At 35.1% G+C, this 20416-nt stretch overlaps 1 protein-coding gene across 2 annotated transcripts in view; it reads right to left on the bottom strand.

The window, feature by feature from the left end:
• Mdga2 (MAM domain containing glycosylphosphatidylinositol anchor 2) overlaps window positions 1-20416 on the bottom strand; it is a 730093-nt gene that overhangs the window by 209335 nt on the left and 500342 nt on the right. For both annotated transcript variants that reach the window (XM_034514333.2, XM_076941824.1), the window contains one exon: window positions 17337-17606. In XM_034514333.2, coding sequence (XP_034370224.1) covers window positions 17337-17606 — 270 coding nt within the window. The remainder of the gene's footprint in view (window positions 1-17336; window positions 17607-20416) is intronic.

Here is a 20416-nt window from a genome sequence, read left to right as displayed (position 1 = left end):
GAGGCAATTTTATTTTTAGAAATAACCATTTAATTTTTTTCTAAAATTATTTTGTAAATTATTAAGATAAAATGTGCCTTAACTTCAGTTCTTATTGCATTTCATTTCTCAAGGTTAAAAAAAAAATTAAAAAAAATTTAAAAATACAATCTACTTTTTATGTTAAATGTGACTTTTTTTTAATCTTCTCTAGCCTTGTCATAAATGAATATCCTTCCTGCTTAGTTTTAAAAATCCGCAGGAAATTGCTTTTTTCACTCACATGCCCCAAACTCAGTACCAAAACAAAGCAAACAAATGACAACAACAAATGAAAATACTGAGAATTTAAGCATAGGTTTCTTTGCGGTCACTAACGTATGATTGGCATTTGGCAAGTACAAAGAGACTGCTCTGAACACATTTGTCTTATCTTTATAACTTTATATTTTAGCCTTCAAAAGCACAAACCTTTCTGTCTTCCTTAGGGTTTTATTGCTGTGAAGAAACACCATGACCACAGCATTTCTTGGAAAATTCTCCTTTGGGTCTAGCTTATAGTTCAGAGGCTTAATTCCTTATCAGTATGGTAGGAAGCATGGTATCAGGCAGGCAGACTTGGTGCTGGAGAGATAGCTGAGAGTTCTACACATGGATCTGGAGGCAGCAGGAAGTGAGTGAGACACACTTCCTCCAACAAAGCCACATTGCCTAACAGTGCCACTACCTATGAACCTATGAGGGAAATTTTCGTTCAAACAACATATCTTTTCCCAAGATAACCATGAATAACTTAGAAAAATGGGTGTTGATATCCAAATGAACACAATAGAAATTTTGTGTCACTTGGAAAACTTCTACCTGCCCCCGATAAACACCAATCTGTAATTTACACCTACCAGTTCACTTCTTCAGATTCATTTATAAAGAAGAACAAAGAAGAGAGGGAAGGAGAGAGAGGGAGAGAAGTTTTGAGGCAACTAACATTCAACAGTTACTATGTCTTTACCTAAAACATTTTTTCTTAAAGTGCCCGGTTTAATTTCTAAGCTCTTTGGGTAATTTTTGTACTATATTAAGGTGTAGGTTAAGATATTTAATGATGGGAAAATTAATGTACTGAAATGCCTTTCCAGATTGAGAAACGACTGCTCAACATATATTGCTGTGGAATCATATATATTTATACACACATATATGCTGTGCAATAAAAATTAAACAAATTTGGCCTATCCCTCCAATGTGTCTGTTTGATAAAATAAAAACTCAAGTGCTATAAGTATTTTCTCTTTCTACATAATACAGAATAATAAAATGCAGTTGAGAAAATATTATATATATGTATATGTATTATTTAAAATTTGCTAATAAATCTTAGTGACAAGGACAGACAAAATATCCCTTTAAATGTAGTTTCCCTTTCTAAAAAGCATTTCTTAAAAATCTGTTAACAATGCCAATAATAAGTAGTTTTAGGTCATATTGACAAAAGATGAATTCTCAAAGGTTCTATGTTATTTGGTTCAACTATTGTTTTCTCTGATTTCTATTTGCAATTTACCTAGATTTTAATCAAACACAATGAGGGAATGATAGGAAGGTGAAGGTTTTCGGGTTTTCTAATTCAATTAAGCTGACAGTATCAATTATATAATGGAAGCCTTAGCAGGGCAGCGTCTCTGTCCTTTCAGATAGAGAAGAAAAAACTAATTATAAACCAAACCTTGACTATCTTAACCAACAGGAGTAGCAAAAGTAAACCTAAATTGTTTTCATGTTTAAATTTAATAATTTCTGTTTAAAAAATATCTATCTTCTAGTGTAGGAGAACACAGACCAAGTTAATTTCTGTCCATAAGAGATTTGGAAGAGTTTACCTTCAACAAGAAAGTTAATGTTTTGATGGTTAATTAAAAAATATATTTTATGAAGGAAAGCTTGATATACTCATTTACCTTTATATTATTTATTATTTATTATTTATTATTTATCTTGCACAAAGGCTTACTGAATTTTGCTACAATTTCTTCCAATTTACATAGAAACTTTGTCCCTACTGGCTAACTTTAATAGTGTTAGAAGGTACTATACATGTTATCGGAGTTAAAAGTAATCCTCAATTGTAGGGAGCAAATGAAGCTCTGAGGTAACTTACATTGTTTATATGAGCCTGTTATGTCAAGGACCAAACAATACGATCCATATAGAAGCAGCAAAGCCCTTCTCTGTCCCAGCACAAATGTTTGAAAATGATTAACTGAATTATATAAAAAAGTGGCAACTTTAGCTTCCTCCTCTTGGATGCTTACACCATGAGACTGGTCCCCAATAGACTGGTCCTCCTCCTTCATCTATCTAACTGCTCCCCATGTACTGAAGAAAAAAATAACCAGATGAGGTCATGGGCTGATGAAGTTATAGGCGTGAATCTATCAGAGCATGCGTAGCCCAACTGACACCAGCTTTGATATTTGCCTCCGACATTTATTTAGTGCCACTGCCCTTTCTTCATTTTCTTACTGCCCCTCGTTAGAGCGTCACACAATCAGGTTGGATGTGGCAAGCAATCTCATTCATATGTGAATCCTGAGAGCTACAATAATGACAGGTCAGACAAGCTATTCTCGTTGTTGAAACCGAAGCAAGAATGTTACGGGGGTAACCAGTCAATTTCTGATTGGATTTAAAGCTGAATGCACAAAATGTAATCTGTTACTGAGACTCTTTTTAAAAAAAATGGCTATTTTATTTATTTACATTTCAAATGTTATCCCCCTTCCTGGTTTTTCCTCCACAAACCCCCATTCCATCCCCTGCTTCTATGAGGTTGCTCTCCCACTCACTCCCCCACCCCCACCCCCACCCCCAACTCCTGCCTCGCCTCACTGCCCTAGCATTCTCCTATCCTGGGTCATTCAGCCTTCACAGAACCAAGGGTCTCTCTTCCTACTGATACCAGATAAGGCCATCCTGTGCTACATAAGCAGCGGGAGCCATGGGTCCCCCCATGTGTACTCTCTGGTGTGGGGTCTGGTTGGTTGATATTGTTGTTCTTCCGATGGGGTTGCAAACCCCTTCAGCACCTTCAGTCCTTCCCCTAACTCCTCCATTGTGGTCCCTGTGCTCAGTCTGATGGTTGGCTGTGAGTATCCACATCTGTATTGGTCAAGCACTGGCAGAGCCTCTCGGGGTATAGCCGTACCAGGCTCCTGTCAGCAAGCGCTTCTTGGCATCAGCAATAATGTCTGGGTTTCAATGTCTGCAGATGGAATTGATCCCTAGGTGGGGCAGTCTCTAGATGGCCTTTCCTTCAGTCTCTGTTTTTTTGAGACAGGATTTCTCTGTGTAGTTCTGGCTGTCCTGGAACTCACTCTGTAGACCAGGCTGGCCTCGAACTCAGAAATCTGCCTGCCTCTGCCTCCCAAGTGCTGGGATTAAAGGCGTGCGCCACCACTTCCCGGCCAGTCTCTGTTCTTAATAGGATCAAAATCAGTGGCTAGGAAGACAGGCTGTAGGCCTTCAGGGAGAACACATTACTATTATTCTGCTAAATGGACATAGTATTAAGATATTCCTAACGAGTTACTGCTGTGTTCAATGCACCTTCTAACCCTCATTGGAGAAGCCTCTTCTTATAGTTGATAGCAAATAACACAAAGATCATTAAGGAGTCACCTCACACAGCATAGTGGACAACTATCACTGTCAAGTGTTGGTGCCTATGCACTCTTCCACCCAAGGCTCAGAAATCTCCCTGGAAGACAGGGCAGAAATAATTTAAGCACTAGAGGTGGTGGATGGTTTCAAGGAAGCTGCTTTCCAGATACAACAGGAAAGTTTTATGTATGAACTCATATTGATTGTGACAGTATGTACAAGACTTTTGCAACTTTGAGAAAGACAAAACTTTAACACATAGGGAGGAAGTTGAGCACAGATTCCTACCCCTAATGAGGAACTATTGGCATTAGATAGCTGTTGGGAGATGGAGAATGAATGTCTAAATTCCTTAATTCCTTAATGGGGTCATAAGTGTGACCCTATGTAGGCAGAGCATATTCTAGGGAATGACCCACACATGATTAGTGGGCAACACAAATTGGACTAGATGGGTTAAGAATAATAACATTAATAATAATAAAGTTCAAAAACAACAACAAAAAAACCCTTGAAGTTGTTTGTATAGGGAAATTGGGTGGATCTGGAAGTTTTTGGGAAAGGCAGGTGAATATCCTCAAATAATAAAAATATTATTTTTTCTTCTACTATTCACTGTTTGATTAAACTCAAGCTTTTACTAGTTCTCATGCCTCTCTTCCCTTAAAAGAAATCTTTCCTACATTCCTACATATTTTTTTTACATTCTTATATCAGTTCTCTAAAAAGTTCAGTGTTTCTTTGTTCCCTGCCAGTCACATAGTCTGCTGAAGGTTGCCTTCAGATTCACCTCTCTCTCAGAGGAACACTCTGGCCTTACTTCCTGGATTCAGAAATTTATTCACCTAAACTCTTTCTGGCATGTTACATCATTCACCATGTCTTTATCTTGAAATGTGTTTTAAAAATTCTCTGAAACAAGATTGGTTTTTGTCTCTCTTTTAAGGCTCAAAAAACTTTCTCCATTAAAAATGGTTTTATCCTCCGAATTCAGACGAAAAGCTCATTTTGACTTTGTTTAGAGCATATTGCTTTAGAGTGCATGATTCAGCACAGGCATAGGACAACTTTTTGAAGCCAAAGTCATACAAATTAAAGTGTTCTATTCAAGTAACATTTTAAATGCTGTAATAGAAAAACTTTCACAAAGTTTATTTCTCACATTCATGCAATTTTCAAACTAATACATCATTTATGTCTTCATGCTAGTGTAAGAAAAACTAGGAGGAGAATTTGGACATGATGTGCTTTACAAATATATAAATTAATAATAAAAACTCAAACAAATCCTAATATAGTTTAGTCAGAAATGGAATATATTCTGACTTTATTTTTGGAAATGTTAAGTCGCTTAAATGAAGTGATTGAATTATACACAAAATTATACAACACATTAACTAGTAACTATGCATAGTTATGAAATTATCAATGAGGTAATACACATCAATTACCATATTCATTTCAGTGCACACAATACCTCAAATTAAGACATGGTGAATTATAGAAGAAAGGAGTATAAATTTATTATTCAATTTAAATTTTCACTGTTTGATGATTGTGCCATTTGCCAATTATTGTTTATGTGTCATTGATAACTAATTATAATCATAATATCTTGCTACTATTTGCACCTTTAAAATAAAAATGCATTGGTTATTTAATATTTCCATATTCTATACATTTTCTATACTGAAAAATTATTCTTCTCCATCAACCCACTATTCAAATGCTTACTAATGTCTTATACTCATTGATGGGTATATATTTAAATAATCACTATAGAAGTTCCTATATGCAGTAGACAGAAGTTAACACAGAGTCACATAACTACTCACTGGACAGAGAATGAGTAATTGCAGTGTGCTCGGCCCTAAAAGAACATGTATATTACATTTCTTCCTCCCAGGGCTCAGACACCATTGTGGAAGAGAGAAGAAAAGAGCCAGAGAGAAAGGATGAGTACAAAGAAACAGTGTTTTCCAGACACAACAGAACATTCAGGCTCAAGCCAGACAGAATGTCAGCATGCAGTGGGGAGAAGGGCATGGAGTCCCACTTCTAGCTGATGACCTACTGGTAACTTGTAGCAGCCGGGAGTTGGATAATCAGCTTTCATTAATGGTGGAGATGTTGGTAGGTTAACTATGATCTCTAGGATGGCCATACATCCAAAAGACCAATGAAGCACAAACTGTAATCAATGGATTTTTAAAGTGAACAAGAACAAAAATGAGAGAAAAGATAGTTGAGTAGGTAGGGAAGTAGAGTGTTGATCTGGGAGGAGTTGAAGGGTGAATATGATCAAAATTCATTTTGAGATTCTCAAAGGATTAATAACAAAAAATTGTCCTTTACCATGTACCAGACTTATGGTAGAATAAAAATGAACCAGTCTATGGTATTCACTCCTCTTTTATTGGCTTATAATATAAGAATTTTCTCTGTTGTATTATTTTTTAAATAGTTAAATTTAATGTAAAACAGATATTTTAAATATATTATTATTTTAAAATAATTATGTTTCTCTATTTTTTATGTTCTTTGCTACTTTTAGCTGAAAGCGGTTTTCTTTAAACTTTTTAAAAGTCACTTTGGAAGCTCACTTATTGTAGATCCTTTTCTTACAAGTTTTTTTTTTTTTTTCTTGTTTCAGTAATTTAGTTAGAGCCTTGAGTACACAGCAAAGCCTTTACAAAATAATCCAGAGTACTGCAGAAGCACTGAAGAATGATGCCCTGCGTGAAAGAGCAATGGGTATCAAGAGCTCCCCTATAAGCTTCATACTGCAGACATTCAATAATGGATTCAGGAGATGGGAGATGTTTTTGAGCTAGAGGCTAGCCTGGTCTACATGCCTATAGAGTTACAAGTCAGCTGGGGCTACAGAATAAAACTTCTGGGATAGAGAAAGAGAGGAGAGGAAAAGGAGGGGAAGCAAGGAGAGGGCAAGAAGTTAGGTAGGAAAAAGAGAAGAATATGAATGAATTGTCAAACCATCCTGAATTGTTAATCTCAAGTAGACTGAGAGAATACAAATATACCAACTTCTTAGCATAGATAAAAAAAAATGAAGAAATATTTCTGAAGAAAAAAACCACAATCTTATGTCCTGTTAATGCATATTGCTCTGTGACTCCAGTGTGTCTCACCTGTACTGAACACACCTAACCAAAAATTTTTATTACCAAAAAAGTTTTATACTGAATAAATGACAGTCCATTAAAAACAATATTATTATTTTCATGTGTTCATGTGTGCATGAGAGTGGAGTGTGTGTGTTTCTGTGTGTATGTGTGTGTTGTATGTCTGAGAGAGACATGTCTCCCTCCCCTCTCTCTTCCTCATCTCTCTCTCTCTCTCTCTCTCTCTCTCTCTCTCTCTCTCTCTCTCTCTCTCTCTCTCAATCTGTGTGTGTGTGTGTGCAGATATGTGGCATTCAGAGAAGACCTTGCCCAGATTTGGTTCTTTTTCTACCATGTGAATCCTAGAGATCAAATTCAGGTCCTCAGGCCTATAGCCAAGTCTCTATTCACTGAGTATTTCTATCAACCCAATATTTTAAAAATATTTATGAAAAGTTTACAGGAAGATACTTGACATCTTAAATGCCACATTCATGCTTTTAGACACAAACAACAATAAAATGGAATAAAATTGATAACGTCATCTATTTAAACTACACTCTCACTTCAGAACCCCAAAGATGTATGTGAAGGGGTTGCCGAATCTCTGTTTCTTTTCTCCACTGTGGAGTATTGAGTAAATCTGCTCTTTACACTTCCCACTCTCTGTTGTTTGTTTGCTTGGTTTATCTTTTTGGTGTTTTGAGAAAAGTTTTCTCTGTGCAGCCCTGACTGACCTGGAAATTACTTTGTAGACCAGGCTAGCTTTGAACTCATATATATGGGATTAAAGGCATGCACCACCACTCCTAGCCTTGCTTTTTTAAAATCTGATTCTCTTAACTGATTTATAGAGGACAAGTGGCTCGATCTGACTTAGGGCTAGACTGTGATTCCAACTTCAGTAATACTTTTAGAAGGTAAGAAGGTAGGTTGATTCTTACTGTTCACTAATTATTGGTTGTTTTGTTTAAGAGAGATATGAATTTTTATATATTTATTTATCTCATGATTTCCATGGCCATGAAATTTTCAGGAAATTGAACTGCTGAAAGAATTAGACAACGGACAGCATAGGAATGAGGAAGAGACAAGTTGAAGGAAGAGGAGGGAAAAAGGAGAGAAGCAGAGACAGAGACACAGAAAGACAGAGAGACAGAATGATCGACACAAAGAGAAGAAGCAAGAGAAGGAGGAGATGAGTAAGGCTTTCCCAACAATAACATTAAGAAATTATGATGTATACAAGAGAATATCTTTTAAAACTATTTCTGATGGACTCTGGGATTTTCCTGAAGCATTTAGAATGATCACTACTGTTGGAAATAGGTAAAACAAAAAGGGAAATATACAAACACAGATAACAATATGTTTAGCAAATTTTTAATTAATTGATTTATTTAAAAGTCTTTGTGTCATTCAGAATTTCAGAAGAATAAACTTAAGTGATTCTTTACATTTACACGAGTAAATGTATTAATTACATGGATGCTGGAAAGATTCTAGCATGAAAGGTGAACTTTAAATGTTGAATTTGTCTTTAAAGGACTGCAGGACTGGAGGCGGTATTTTAATACTTCATAAAAAGAAAATGGAGTTACTTTAAAAGGTAATTGATTTTGCCCCTAAGCCACAAATGAAATGCTTCCTGAATGTTCAAGAACTCTTCTTTGCCATAGTTCTGCTTGAGTACCCCTTCTGCCAAGGAAGTTTCTTATTATTTCCTAAGCAGAAAAGAACTTTATTTTAAACTTAAGTTTTCTTTAAAAATGATAAGTGAATAAATGCAAAAGTGTGAACCCATGCATTTTTATGCTTTTGTAAGCATAAGAATAAACAAATAAAACAAAATGAGGAAGTCCAAAATGAGGAAGTGCAAAAATAAGAGTAATCCAGAGGTATATGACAGTCATGCATGGTTGCAGCAATGTGTATTAGAGTTTATACAGGGCAATTGCTGAGCTCTATAGAAAACTAAACAAAGGATTATTACATAATCAGGATGCAAGACCTAATTTAAGAAAAGGCATATGGAATAATACAGGTATCATACCTCCCTGACCACTGTCTGCTTAATTCACACAGACTAAGTTTGCTGAGTCTCTGGGTTTTGGGAAAATGGACCTTCCAAATCAAAAGGATGCTAAAATATATTTTCAAAGGATCCATTGTTTCAAAATAATTTTTGTATTTTAGGGATTCCAAAGACTGCCATGCTTTCAAAAATTAAAAATGAAAAAAAAAAAAAGAATAAGCATTTTTCTTATTTTCTAGGTATTTAAGAGTGTTGACTTTTAGAGCATACCAGAAATTGAAATATCCGCTTTTGTTTGATGTAAAGAAAGTAAGACAGGCTCTCTTTGAAAGCAAATACTTTAGATTTTGCTTTGTCTTTTCAAAACAAGGTTTCCCTGTGTAGCTCTGGCAGTCCTGGAATTTGCTTTGTAGACAAGGTTGGCCTTGAACTCAAAGACCTGCCTGACTCTGCCTCCAAGGTGTTGGATTTAAAGACATGAATTATCTCTGCCCAGTGGATGGCTTTTAGTAATATAAACAAACACATGGTCACGAATCACAAACACAACAGAAAAAGATGTATAAGATTATACAATACCTACAGGAAACCTTTTTGAGAACATATATAAAATTCTTCATATTTTATTTCAATGAACAAAGAAAAATACTTTAGAACCCAAAACTGAGCTAGCTATAGTCAAACAACGGCAAATAAAAAAGATCATTTTTAGAATTTATATGGCTCTGATCAATTATTTAAAAGAGAACAGTAAAATCATTCTAGAGCTACAGAACAATGCAATATAATTCTCTCTGCCATTTTTTGGGGGGGTAGTGGTGGTTGGGAAAGAGTTATAAGCATTACAGAATATTAAGTGGGGGAAAAAGAGTAAACATTTTCTGGTCATGGCTCTTGGGAAGCCCTGCGTGCAGCAGACAGTGTGACTTGGAGACAGAAAAGGGCTGTTTTGTATTGTTTCAGATGTTTTTATTAATAAAGTATCATAAAATGGTAATATAGGTGGTTGAAAACTGAGTTTGATAATCAGAGGGATATGTGTAGGACTGACTAAAATTGAAAACTTATAAATAATTTCCATTAAAACTGCAGTGGGCATAAAATCTGACCAATTCTATATGGAAATTACCAGCTAATGAGGGCTAACTTTTTGATCAAGAGCTTGAATACACAGCCCTTTCACAACCGATGAACAATTGATGAATTATAGCTCATTTTGCTTTTGTGTTTATATTCAATGTTTTAATTTTCCAAATACTTTTGTGTGCTTCTCTAACAATCCCATTACTAGAAAATCTTTAAATGTTTTGTACAATAACTTGAATGATCGCCAGCAAAAAATCACTGTAACTCCAAGTCCTTCAAAACATATTCTTGTTCAGAAAGTAATAAACTATGCATTATGTTAGATACCACTGGAAATTCAATGAGCATATGTATGTGATTACTGAAGAAAGAACATGAACAACAACAATGAACACCTAGAACAACAGCAACAAAGCAAACAAAAGCTAAAACCAAAGCTTGTTCCAATTTAAAAAGGCTGTATATTCCAAATGAAATATTGTGGGAATATTACTGTAGAAAGCTGTTTCAGCAAGTATAAAGGAAATGTATTTCCAAACTGAACTTATTGCTATTATACCTCTAAGGGTTACTTTTTCTGAAAAGATAGGGAGTCAGAAAAAGACCTCGAGATATCTGAGGTGTAACTAAATGGAAGAGAGGAAGAAGGGAGAGGGAGAGGGAGAGGGAGAGAGAAAAGAGAGAAGAGAGAAGAGAGAAGAGAGAAAAGAGAAAAGAGAAAGGAGAGAAGAGAGAAGAGATCTTAATTTTATTCAGTTTAAATATTTTAGAGAAAGTAAGCCATTGGTAGAAATCTGGCTAAATTTTGAAAGATACCTTGTTATGCCAGTGGTTCTGCAGCCTGGTTTCTAAGTCTTTATTGCTAAAATGAAGCATGATTAGAGAAATTGCTTACTAGATCTCTCCTTAATTTTACTTCCTTAAAGTAAAATACTTCTCATACTTCTGCATCATACTTTTTCCTGAAGAAGTGTGTGTGTGTGTGTGTGTGTGTGTGTGTGTGTGTGTGTTGCATATGCACACTCACACACAGATGTCTGTGGAAGCCAGAAATGGATAGAATATCAGATTCTTTGGCGATGGGTTTACAGTTGGTTTTGAAGCACTCCATCTGTGTGGTAGGACTTGAACTTATGTCCTCTGGAAGAACACTAAGAATCAACTTGCCAACTCTTATGACATACATTAAAATGTTAATGCCTTTAGAGTATATGTCATATGGTGTATAGCAGGTTCTTAACTGATCCTAATGGCTGTTACTACTTAGGACTGGTAAATTTTAAAACTTGTAGTTCAAGCCATGGAAGTTTACAATGATAAATATCCCTCTCCTCCTGTCCCCAACCCTAATACATATAAAAAGAATTATTTTGAAATGTTTGCTTTGCCAATACATCTTTCAGTGAAATAATTTCAAGATAAGTGTTTAAAATTAAAATTTAAAAATTTGAAGCACAGTTCTTCCATGTATATAAACTGGAATTAAGTATATTAGCATCTTTCAGAACAGAGGTTTTTTTGTTTTGTGAGATTGCACTATATTTCTGTGCAACTAGGAAAATACCCCACTGAATACATATTGACATTTTTTTTTTCAGAAAAGGTGAATTGTAACTCAATATTGTAATTATTTAAATATGTCAGCATAATAGATAATAGCCAACAAATATGTTAAAACAATTTTGAAACTGAAGGGAAAATATGCTTACATTACCATTTGACAGAGGTTTGGGAAAAGGATTTGGTAACAGATGAAGACAACAGAGAAAATGCAGGGACTTAAAGTGAGCTAAGGCATCCGGGAAGCATGCTGCTTTGAAGCATATAATTTACAGAGTGCCATGAATACAATAGTGTCAGTAGGCATGTCTGTAATTTATTCGACACATTGTCCATCAAAGGGCATCTGCAGCATTTTCTACCTTCTTAGTCTTGATTTATATTGGCAATTTCCTGTGAATGTCATGTCCTTTATGGATGCTTAGCTGCTTTGGCAAAGTGACTAGATCATGAAGACTCTGAACCTGTCAATGAATTAATTCACTGACAGGATCACATTTTGATGAACTATTGGAAAGAGATATAAACCTAGATAGGAAACAGCTAAGACAACTGGGGCCTTGGGGTTATGTCCTTAAAGCTTGTGCATCATCTCCAGTTCTATCCTCTCACCATCTGTGTTCCATCCAACATGAGCTATACTGACATGTCTCTAAACATGACCCCTGTCCAGATGCCCTGTCTAACCAGAGGTCCATGTGCAGTAGAGCGAAGTCACCATAGATCCTTTTAAACAGACTTTTACAATAAAACTTTTTCATTTTCAAATTATTTATTTATTTACACTCCAGATTATATTCTGCCCCCCTTCCACCCTCTGACTGTTGCACATCCCATACCTCCAACCCATCCCGTATCTCCACGAGGCTGTCTCCAACCCTACCCCATAGCCCCATCCTACCTGACTTCTAAATTCCCTGGGGCCTCCAGTCTCTTGAGTGTTAGGTGCATCATCTCTGATTGAACACAGATCCAGCAGTCCTCTGCTGTATATGTGTTGGGGGTCTCATATCAGCTGGTGTATGCTGCCTTTTTGGTGAACCAGTGTTTGAAAGATCTTGGGGTCCAGATTAATTGAGACTGCTGGTCTTCCTACAGGGTGGCCCTCCTCCTCAGCTTCTTTCAGCCTTTCCCTAATTCTATCACAGGGGTCATTAGCTTCTGTCCATTGCTTGGGTACAAATATCTGTCTCTGAGTCTTTCAGCTGCTTGTTGGGTCTTCCAGAGGGCAGTCATGATAGGTCCCTTTTAGAGAGTGCTCATAGTGGCCTTATTTGTGATAGCCAGAAGGTGGAAACAACACAGATAGATGTCCCATGACAGAAAAATGGATACAGAAAATGTGGTTCATTTCTTTACACAATGGAATACTACTCAGCAATTAAAAATAAAGACACCCTGAGTTTTGTGGGCAAATAAATGGAACTAGAAAATATCATCCTGAGTGAGGTAACTCAGACCCAAAGGACATACATAGTATGTACTCACTAGTAAGTTGATATTAGAAAAAAAAAAAAGTACAGATTACCCAAGATACAGTCTACAGAACTCAAAAAGGTCAAGTTGAAGGGCTGAAATGAGGACACCTCAGTCTCACTGGGGAAGGAGAAGAAAGCAATCAAAGTGGGGAGGGAGGAAGGGATCTGGGAGGAAATGTGGACAGGGGTTGGAAGGAAAGGGAAACCTGATCTGGTATTAGGTGAGGGAAAAGGACTGAAGCCCTGAGTGACAGCAGAAAGAATGGAAACAGGTGACCTAGGGAGGTAGGAGGTGGAGGGACCCTCCAGAATGCACCAGAGACCTGGAAGGTGAGAGACTCTCAGGACTCAAAGGGAGAGAACTTAGATAAAATGCCTGACAGTAGGGAGAGTGAGCTTATAGAGCCCACCTCCAGCAGGAAGACAGGGCATCGAATGAGGGATGGGGTTGCCATCCCACAGTCAAAACTCTGACCCATAATTGTTCCTGTATGAAAGAACTACAGGGACAGAAATGGAGAAGAGCCTGAAGAAAAGAAGATCCAGCAACAGGCCCAAAGTGGAATCCAGCTCAAGGTGAGGTCCCAAGGCCTGACACTGAGGCTATGGAGCCCTCTCAAACTTTTTTATTTCTAAGTTGTTTTTGCTCAGGCACTGTATCACAGCTACAAAGTCGATTAACATATTCCCTTTATAAGAATGCCCTGATGCCTACTATCAAAGGGGTTATTGAAGAATAAGGTCATGAGAACAATTATCTAAGGACCTCCTCCAACATGGCCCAGTCTAAAAGGTTTCACCAACTCCCAAAAGTACTAAGCCAGTGACTGACTAATGTTTAAACCACAATGAAACTTTTGAGAATAAAATTCCCACTTAAGGTCATAGCCCTAAGTTATTCTTTTTCTTTTCTTAAATAACAGATATGAACTAATTGACTCAACATATTCTCTCTTAGCAGATTTGTTGGGAAAGTGTATACAAGAGGAACTAGAGTTGAAAAAAATCTCATTTCATAATGCCAGGGACAATGGACGGCCTTCACCCAACGTGGGAGGATAGGGTCAAATCATCTTTGGAAGGTAGAGGCAGGGGGAGAATTTCTAGGTCATTCAAGAGTACAAGATCATTTTTAATTTCCTAATTATTTATTATTTTCATAAATTTTAATAAAAGAATGTTCCTTACACAGTTCACCCAAAAATAGAATCTAGAAAACTCCATGTAAAGTGATTTACTGGTTTATCAAAAGAAGTGGAAGACACCTCATTCTTTAGTTCTTAGATTGAATATAGGACTAAAAGCAGAAGGTTAGAGAATAGATTTAATTACAGATATAACAATTGGGAGCTGTGGGATGCAAGCTTTTTCAAAACTTGAAATGAATAAAAGTCATCTTACCTCGGTCCAGTGGAGTATCTCTCTATTCTCTATGTGACCAACCAGAGCTTTGGAAGAATTGGTCTTTACTGTGCTTATTTGATACTTTAAAACTATGTTTTAGAGAGGTATGCTGATATACTCAGACTGTTTAAAGAAACAACCTTAGAGGAAATCTCATTTGTATAATACTAATACTCAAAGGATAGTGATAGCCCATTGTCACTTGCATGCTATTGTTACACGTTTCCAGCCCCTAATGATCCTGAATTGGATGGGTCCAAGGAAACATATCTAGAGTTTTATGCTACTTCGGATCACATATACATTTGTGATTTGAATGCACATTAATAATTTCCACAATATGCTGAGAATTTCTTGGCCATGATGTTATTATCCATGCTTATTGAATAGTAGCTTGTGAGAGAGATGTGAGCATTTTTAAACTTAGTGAATGAGAATAGAAAACTTCAGATGGAAACACCACAGTATCTAGGAGGAGTGTGGAATGCACTGAGATCAGTCACTCATGAAGAGACTAGGAACCAACATAATTTTTTTCCCACACATATCAAGGAACTATTTCTTGCTTGACTTAGGAAGATATGTCTCAATCACTGTAAATTGTTCAAGGGTCACATGAGAAGTGTTTCTGCCTTAGTTGTAACTTTTCTACTGAGATTGTAAAACTTCAAATTCATATTAATTTTGAGCTTGCTATGTTTATGAAATGAGATATTACATACAGAAAACAAATATATAAACCACACATAAATTTTACTTTAAAAAGTTTGTAATTTTAAGAAAAATTCATGTTCCTAATTTTACATGAAATGCCAGGGCAACTGTGGCACAAATGCTATGGGAACAATGAGGCACTTATTGAGTAGATATCAGGTCTGCTCCATGAGATGGAGTCTGTACCTTATATTGATGCTGCTACAGTGGCCAAGAACCTGAGACTAGACTAACTATGAGTGTAGGGGGAAAACCTAATACTATTCTGCTGATAAAGGAAGATAGCAATAAAATGACTCCTAAAGATATATTGTTAAACTTATGGTTTGTTCAATCCTCATCACAGAAGCTTCTTCCTGAAGGAAAAAGAAATTAACATAGAGACCTTCATCTGGACAATGTGTAGATGATGAAAGATGTTGACACACTCAATTGTACATAGGATGTTTTCATCAAACCTTTCTGCTCAAGACTTAGTGATCTACATGGCAAAGGAAGCAGAAGGTTTTTCAGTGAAGGAAACAGTATCTTGAAGATACAGCAGGGGTATTTTTCAAATAAATTCTCTGAGACTATGGCAGCATTCGTAGGCACTGCACAGCTTTAAGCCAGATGAAGTCCCAAGAATCAGAAAAGGACATGGACATGGAGTTCCACCCTTAACTAAGAAAACATGTACATACTTTGCACACAATGTGTATATTATATGCATTGACTCCTTTCTGGAGGATGCCTGAGAAACACAGACGTTCATGTCTGTCCTTGGCATCAGTGTTACAAATGACTCTACTCTGAAAATGAGATAGAACTTGTTACTTTTTCTCAAGAGCTCATTTCTTTGGTACATAAGATAATGAGGATTTGGATCCATGACAATTCAGGCTAAGAGTTGGCAATGTTTTCATATCAACTGTACAGCATGATTTTACAGACTATTCCTCATGTCCTTGATAATACAAACCTTTAAAAAACAAACATGGAGAAAACAAATACTGTTGACTATACTTTTTTATCTGTTTTTTGTTTGTTTGTTTGTTTTTTTAACATAACAGTCCTTAAAGAGAATCCCAGTTTGGCAAGACTAATACTCAAAGCATGTTTCTAGCCTTTTTAATTCCACGAAGAGACATTATGGTAGTTGTATTGGCACTACTGTATTATATCATGATGCAAAAAGAGATGGTTTTAACATATCTCACAGTTACTGACTACACTACAGTCAACAATTCTGTAGCTAAGTGAATGGGCCATAGCATTTTGGTTTACCTTATAATGATCTACACTGTTTTTAAACAATATAATTTTGTCAAGTAGATATTTCTAATTATGTGTTCATTGACAGAGAACTAGGCTCACTAAAATCACTACAGTAGTCCATAAATCCAACAACATAATGTCAATGAACTCAATTATGTATTGCTCACATGTACCTGTGCAAAGGATCTTTTTGGTCCTGTAGGTGCCTCTGTTAACCTGAAAATCATCACTATTTAGGTCCATCCCTATCCAGTACCCTATTAGGTTACTATGACAAAAAAGCATAAGTTATCTTTGAGGTCTTTCTTAAATCTCACTTTTTTTTTCTAACAGTGGAACTACATACCATATCAATATACTAGCTGGTAGCTATCCCTTTGGATCCCTGTTGTGGCTAATTTAGGGGTTTATATTTTGCTCCAGACCCTAAAGCAAACTTTGCCTTTCCTTTTCTGATTTTTCTGGAGGCCTCTTAAAAACTTAATTGAATATGAGGTCTTCTGAGTATGAATTATACATTCTGTAATAACCTCAGTGAAAAAGCACTTGAGAATATTTTTGAATTTTTATATTCATCTTTTGTGATTTTCAAATGACATTATGTAATTATCAATATTTTATATTCTATATATAAGTAGAATCTTTTAAGTAAGAGAACATATATAAATCTTTATATATCAAAATATAAAGCATTTTCATAAATGGAGTTCTATAAATATTGACAAACCATAAAGCTGATAAATTTATTAACTCTAAGCTAACATATGCTCTGAGTATATTTTGTTTTATATAACACATTAGTAATTGTACTTTACTGATAACATATTTTAAGAACAAGTCAATAATACATTATTGTAAGTATGCTGTAAAATTTCTTTCATGCAAATAAAATATTAGGATTTAAGATTTTTAGATTCTATTTATGATTAGATATTATCTGATTATTCGTAAACAATTTTCAATATTTGACACATAAGTCAATATTTGAGGAAACAATTTTAAATTAAACGTGACAGTACTTATTTTCTTTGCAGATGAACTCACCTCTCACAATGATGTTGGTGGACTTTTTTGCAGGATTTCCCACATTATTATTGGCAATGCAGCTGTAAGTACCAGCATCATCAGAGGTGATGGCAGGTATGGTCAATGTCCCTCCATTCAAAACAATCTTTTCAGGCAGAGTCCCGAAGGACCTGACCCAGGTGAGAGAGGGTGTAGGCTCTCCTCCCGTTGTAACACACACTAACGTTATGGCCTCTCCAGGATTTACAACTATAGGGTCATCCACCAAGAGTTTAATTGACGGAGATGCTAAAAGACATAAACAGAAGAAATGCATTTATTGAGATATGCTGAACTGGGAATGAACAGCAGGTTTTATACTATTCATTCAAGCAGCTAAATGGAAATGTTCTTTTTCTCAAAATTAGAATGTCCTACTCAAACTTTAACCAGATGTAATACTTCTGTACTTCAATTAAGCAGCATGAATTTATAGAAAATTATTAAGTCTTTTATACTAGATGTAATATTTTGAGGTTATTTTCAGAATAATTTCTATGGGTAATGTCAGTGCTATTTGTTCATGGCACCCTAGGAAAAGTCACACAAGAGAATGCAAATATTCATTTCCGTAAATTTATTGTTCTTACACAAAAATCACAAAATTGACTAACGTTGTTAAATACAGCATCCATGTCTTCTTAGAGATATGCTACTTTTATCTCATTCATAGTTGTTCAGTCCTTGTGTTAGATTCAGGGATGAAGTGACTGATGCTTTCAACATGAATTTAGGCAAGTAAGAGAGAGCATAAATCACCAGAGTCTTACCACATAGCATAACCTGACTGCTGCATTTCAATTGTAGAGTCACATTATGTGTTATCTCCATAGTCAGAAAGGTTTAGGTTGTGAGTTCTCTTAAACATAGCTTTAAAATTCAGAAAGAAACTATCACAAATGCCCCAGCAGAAATACCGAGCTTACCACTTTTTTTAATGGTTAATCATAAAATTCCCACAGTAAAAATTGTCTTTTCAAATCTTTCAATTAAAAAATAGAAATATAAACATTAACTCAATTAAAAACAACCACCTTTACAACAAACACTTAAAATTAAAGCTATGTAGAGAATATAAAATATTACATTCATACAAGCACAACTTATAACACAGTGTAAACATATGAAACATTTTCATAAATAGAAGTAGTAGACGGGTATTTTATTGATGTTAAAATTAGTATGTTCAGGAATATTTGATGACAAAGTGAAAGCAGTACTGTATGCAATATATGTATATATATTACTTATATACTCTCTCTATATATATGTAGTATATATTTGGAGTATATAAATTATATACATAATAGTTATTTGACTTTAGTTTTGCATTTCTCTTAAAAAAATCACATGTCAATATGTATGAATGTATGTATGTACATATGTATTTGGTATATATAGTATATAGCACATGTACACAATTTATATAGTGTAATATATACTTTATTATAAATATATACTATATAAATAGTATATATATATTAATGTATGGAAATTCATGTAACTGCTTTAATTTAAAATTATTAAGCTCAGCTTTGAGCTGCAACTTAGAATTCAAACCCATTAAACTGTGTTTTAATAAAATCCATCTTTATAACCAAAGCAGGGGAAGATATGGCTTTAGCTCTGTGATGAGGATGAGAAAAAGAGAGAGAGAGAGAGAGAGAGAGAGAGTCGTCTTTGGCATTTTCAAACATATTTGATGGTTTCTGGCTCTTATAACATCATTAAAATAGCATGGGAATTTTCAAAATGTCACAACATCAGATTCTCCGATGTCTGGCATTAAATTATAAAGATTTATTATTAAAAAGATGTTGGGAAACACACATAGTAAAGGTGGTATATGGAAGTCACCACAGTTGGGGAGAAAACAAAGTGTATCAAGGAATTATTAAATATTAAACTAGTGAATAGAAGATGCCACTAATTAAATCTTATAAGGTATGTACTGAACTTACTTATTAATATATATCACCATCAAGATGCAAATGAAATCCTAATATAAATAGCATAGACCTAGAATTTTCTTGAGCTAATACTTTAGAAAACCTAATGCTTATCAAACTGTGTTTAATGTGTTTTATACCACATTTAAATTATACTAAAAGATACCAAGTCAAAGTTTAAGACTATAAGGACTACAGAAACAACAAATTGACATTAAATAGAAGAGTATTTGCTTATTAAAAAAAGGCTTATTGGAGAAGGGGTAGTTTTCTGTAAAAAACTATGCAAAATGAAAAATATAAGAGAATTTCAGTTTAAAAGTCATTTCATATATAGCAAAAAATTCATTGTTTTGACTCCTTTGTTATACAGAAGAACATTTACAATGTTATCAACTGATGTTCTTCATGAATCTGGGATGAAAACAGTTCTGAGCATGTTATATTTATGAATGCTTCCTTTTATTTTCTCAGATTGTTCTTGAAATTGAAAAGTAGCTCAATCAGACTATTGATGAGATGACTAACAACTCTGAAGCCTTATTAATATTCAAATATATTTGCTATACTAAATTTTCTAACTTTAAAGCTTAAGAAACTTACAAGGTTAAACTTTTGACACTTGTACATTTGCATATAACCTTTAGGGAACTTTTTGTAACTATAAGGCTTTGTTTAAGAATAACAAGTGATTCTTAGAGGGTGAATAGAATCATGAATAAGAGAGGAAAATTAAAGCATACAAAAACATTTATCAGTATTATTTTAAAAATACTTTTAGATGAAATGGCTCTTCTGTTAATTAGGGGTTGTATACAAGCATTCTGAGTGAGGTTCTGCCTTTCTTATTTTATTTTAGGATCTGACTAACCCAGAAATTTACTATCTCACTGTACAGACAACTGGACATTGAATTCATCATCTTCTTTTCTTACCTTCCTGAGGTCTGAGTTTACAGGCATATTACTATATTTGACTTCAGTTTCCACTTCTTTTTAAATGTCACATGTTAACATGTATGCATGTATTTATATATGTATTTTGTATGTGCCACTGTATGCGTGCATGTGTAATGGCACCTATAAGAAGCCCAGAGGTGAACTTGAGGGA

This window comes from Arvicanthis niloticus, chromosome 11 (genome assembly GCF_011762505.2).
Source record: "Arvicanthis niloticus isolate mArvNil1 chromosome 11, mArvNil1.pat.X, whole genome shotgun sequence".
Taxonomy (NCBI): Eukaryota; Metazoa; Chordata; class Mammalia; order Rodentia; family Muridae; genus Arvicanthis; species Arvicanthis niloticus.
The sequence above is the reverse complement of the archived record's forward strand: the minus strand, read 5'-3'. Positions and strand labels throughout refer to the sequence as shown.